Consider the following 2,785-nt stretch of genomic DNA (forward strand, 5'->3'; position numbering starts at 1 on the left):
TAATCTACGTTGCCCGGCCGGCCTGGCTCAGGGGTTGAGCATCGGCCTAGGAACCAGATGGTCAGGGTTCGATCCCGGTCAGGGCACAGGCCCGGGTTGCGGGCTCCTCCCCAGCTGGGGCCCTGGCAGCCGCCAGCCTGTTTCTCTCTCTCTCTCTCTCTTCCTTCCTCTCTGAAATCAATAAAAATATATATATTTCTAAAAAAGTAAAGTCTCCGATTCATTTGACAGGATGTCGTCACGTGGGGCCTCTGTGGTCACGTCCCGCGTGTTGGTGCCAGGGGACTGCAGGTCACGGCGCACTTTCGGAACCAACACCTCACCCGATTCACAGATCACGTTGTCACGACCGTTCACTTCCGGAGAAATGGTCGCCGGCACCGCAGGCACCTCAGAGCACTATTTATTGCAAGAGGACGGACACGTTTATTGCAGCGGAACACGCCAGGCCTTCGCTCTCCCGTGCGTTCCCCCCCTTATCGCACCGCAGCCACGATCGCTCGGGTCTTTAGTACAAAGAGGGCTCCAAAGACACGCTAGCTACCATCCCGGGTGAGGAGGTCTGCGGAGAACCGCCGACCTGGGCCCCTCTGCCCACGGTATGAACATATGTGTACCCGGTATGCACACAGGTCACGGGCACCTATTCGTTATAAATAACAGGGTTATCTTAGGTTCTACAAAAATAATCATTTTGGGCGGGCGCATGCAAACCCACACACACAAATTTATAAAACAGATCTCCAGGCTTCCCGCTTGCTTTTCCGTATAAATGTTGCCATTGAGCCGTCCGCTAGATGATTTCACGGCAAACCCCAACGTCCCCAGTGAAAAGCACAAAAATCTGCTTCTACCCACAGCGGTCCTCGCCCCACTCCACAGTCTGGATCATCGTGTTTCGGATGAATGGCAGCTACGTACCCCGTGTCCTCAGATATCAGACAGTCCCCGGGAGGCAAAAGCTTTCTTCATCCCACTTTCTGTCTCGTTTCGAATATTTACCGACGGCGGGGGGCTCGTTAAAATATCGTTTTGGCTTTTGTATTCTCCTAAGACGAACAAAGCGAAACCTGTCCCTGCCCCGCCCCGCCCGGTGCGGGAGGAGGACCAGCCCCGCGCTCAGCGCTGTGGGGGGCCGTCGGCGGGGACGGGCGGCTCCGGGCCCACGAAGGGCTCGTCCGGCTTCTGGTCCTCCTTCCCGCCGGCCGCCTGGTCCGTGATGGAGGAGAAGGACAGCTGGTCGTGCTCCATGATGTGCACCTGGTCCTCATCCCTGTCCTTCTTCACGTAGAACATCTTGCGGAACTTCTTCAGCTCGTGCAGCTCGCAGAAGGTCTCCAGCACCACCAGCATGGCCACCAGGCCGAGCAGCAGGTAACCTGCGCGACAAAACCCGCGTCTCAGGGGGACCCGGTCACGGGCGGATCAAGCCAGGACCCCAGGTGAGTCCGTTCATGAATCCGGTCATCGCCACTGCTCCGTTTCGAGGCACCCCTGGGATCCCATGGCTCAAAGGGGGGGGGACCCAGCCCGGCCGGCGTGGCTCAGTGGTTGAGCCTCGACCTAGGAACCAGGAGGTCACAGTTCGATTCCCGGTCAGGGCACAGGGCCGGGTTGCGGGCTCCATCCCCAGTGTGGGGCGTGCAGGAGGCGGCCGATCCATGATTCTCTCTCATCGATGTTTCTAACTCTCTATCCCTCTCCTCTCTGAAATCAATAAAAATATATTAGCTCTAACTGGTCTGGCTCAGTGGATAGAGCGTCGGCCTGCTGACTGAAGAAACATTGATCAGCTGCCTCTTGCACACCCCACACTGGGGATGTGCCTGCAACCCAGGTACATGCCCCTGACCGGAATCGAACCTGGGACCTTTCAGTCCACAGGCCGACGCTCTATCCACTGAGCCAAACCGGTTTCGGCAAAAAATTAATAAAATATATATTTTTTAAAAAAAGATGTGTCTGGTACATTACAGAGCGTGGCTGCCTGCACCCGGCTGCAATCCTGGGACTTGTTTGCAGGGAAACATTTTTCAATTAAAAGTTGGTTCTCAAGTACATTCTGTGGCACATTTTTACACGGTAATTTATAATGTCTATTATGAGTAAGAAATTGACCTGTCCTTTTTTTTTTTAAATTATATTTTCATTGATTTCAGAGAGGAAGGGAGAGGGAGAGACAGAAACATCAATGACGAGAGAGAATCATCGATCCGCTGCCTCCTGCACGCCCCACACAGGGGATCGAGCCCACATCCCGGGCATGTGCCCTTGACCGGGAATCGAACCCTGACCTCCTGGTTCATAGGTTGATGCTCAACCACTGAGCCACGTCGGCTGGGCCTTGATCTGTACGTTTAAGGTGCTTAGGAAAAATAACTCTCAGAAATAATAAGGTTTTTAAATAAAGCCTTCTGGAGGGGGGCATCCTGACCCAAAGAAACAGTGACAGCAAAATTGAAAATTTATTAACGAGAGCCCAGCTGGCGAGGCTCCGTTGTTGAGCGTCAATGTATGAACCTGGAGGTCACGGTTCTATTCCAAGTCAGGGCACATGCCCGCGTTGCGGGCTCGATCCCCAGTGTGGGGCGTGCAGGAGGCAGCCGGTCTATTGTTCTCTCTCATCATTGATGTTTTTCTCTCTCCCTCCCTCTCCCTCCCTCTGTTTCTAAAATCAATTAAAAAACATATTTTAAAATAATAGTAGTAGCCCTTCAAAGATAAAAGAGAATTATTCAAAATTGAGGTCAACTTAAATCTTTTAACTCTGAGTCTTCATGATGAG

At 53.1% G+C, this 2,785-nt stretch overlaps 1 protein-coding gene across 1 annotated transcript in view; it reads right to left on the reverse strand.

Moving 5' to 3' along the window:
- Positions 1–352: 352 nt before the first annotated feature.
- Positions 353–2,785, reverse strand: part of KCNK1 (potassium two pore domain channel subfamily K member 1) — a gene marked incomplete at its 5' end in the record, with an annotated part of 3,218 nt that continues 785 nt past the window's right edge. The window contains one exon of the mRNA XM_006758637.2: positions 353–1,379. Within this exon, the coding sequence (XP_006758700.2) occupies positions 1,120–1,379 (260 nt within the window). The remainder of the gene's footprint in view (positions 1,380–2,785) is intronic.

Source organism: Myotis davidii, unplaced genomic scaffold (assembly GCF_000327345.1).
Source record: "Myotis davidii unplaced genomic scaffold, ASM32734v1 scaffold295, whole genome shotgun sequence".
NCBI classification, from domain to species: domain Eukaryota; kingdom Metazoa; phylum Chordata; class Mammalia; order Chiroptera; family Vespertilionidae; genus Myotis; species Myotis davidii.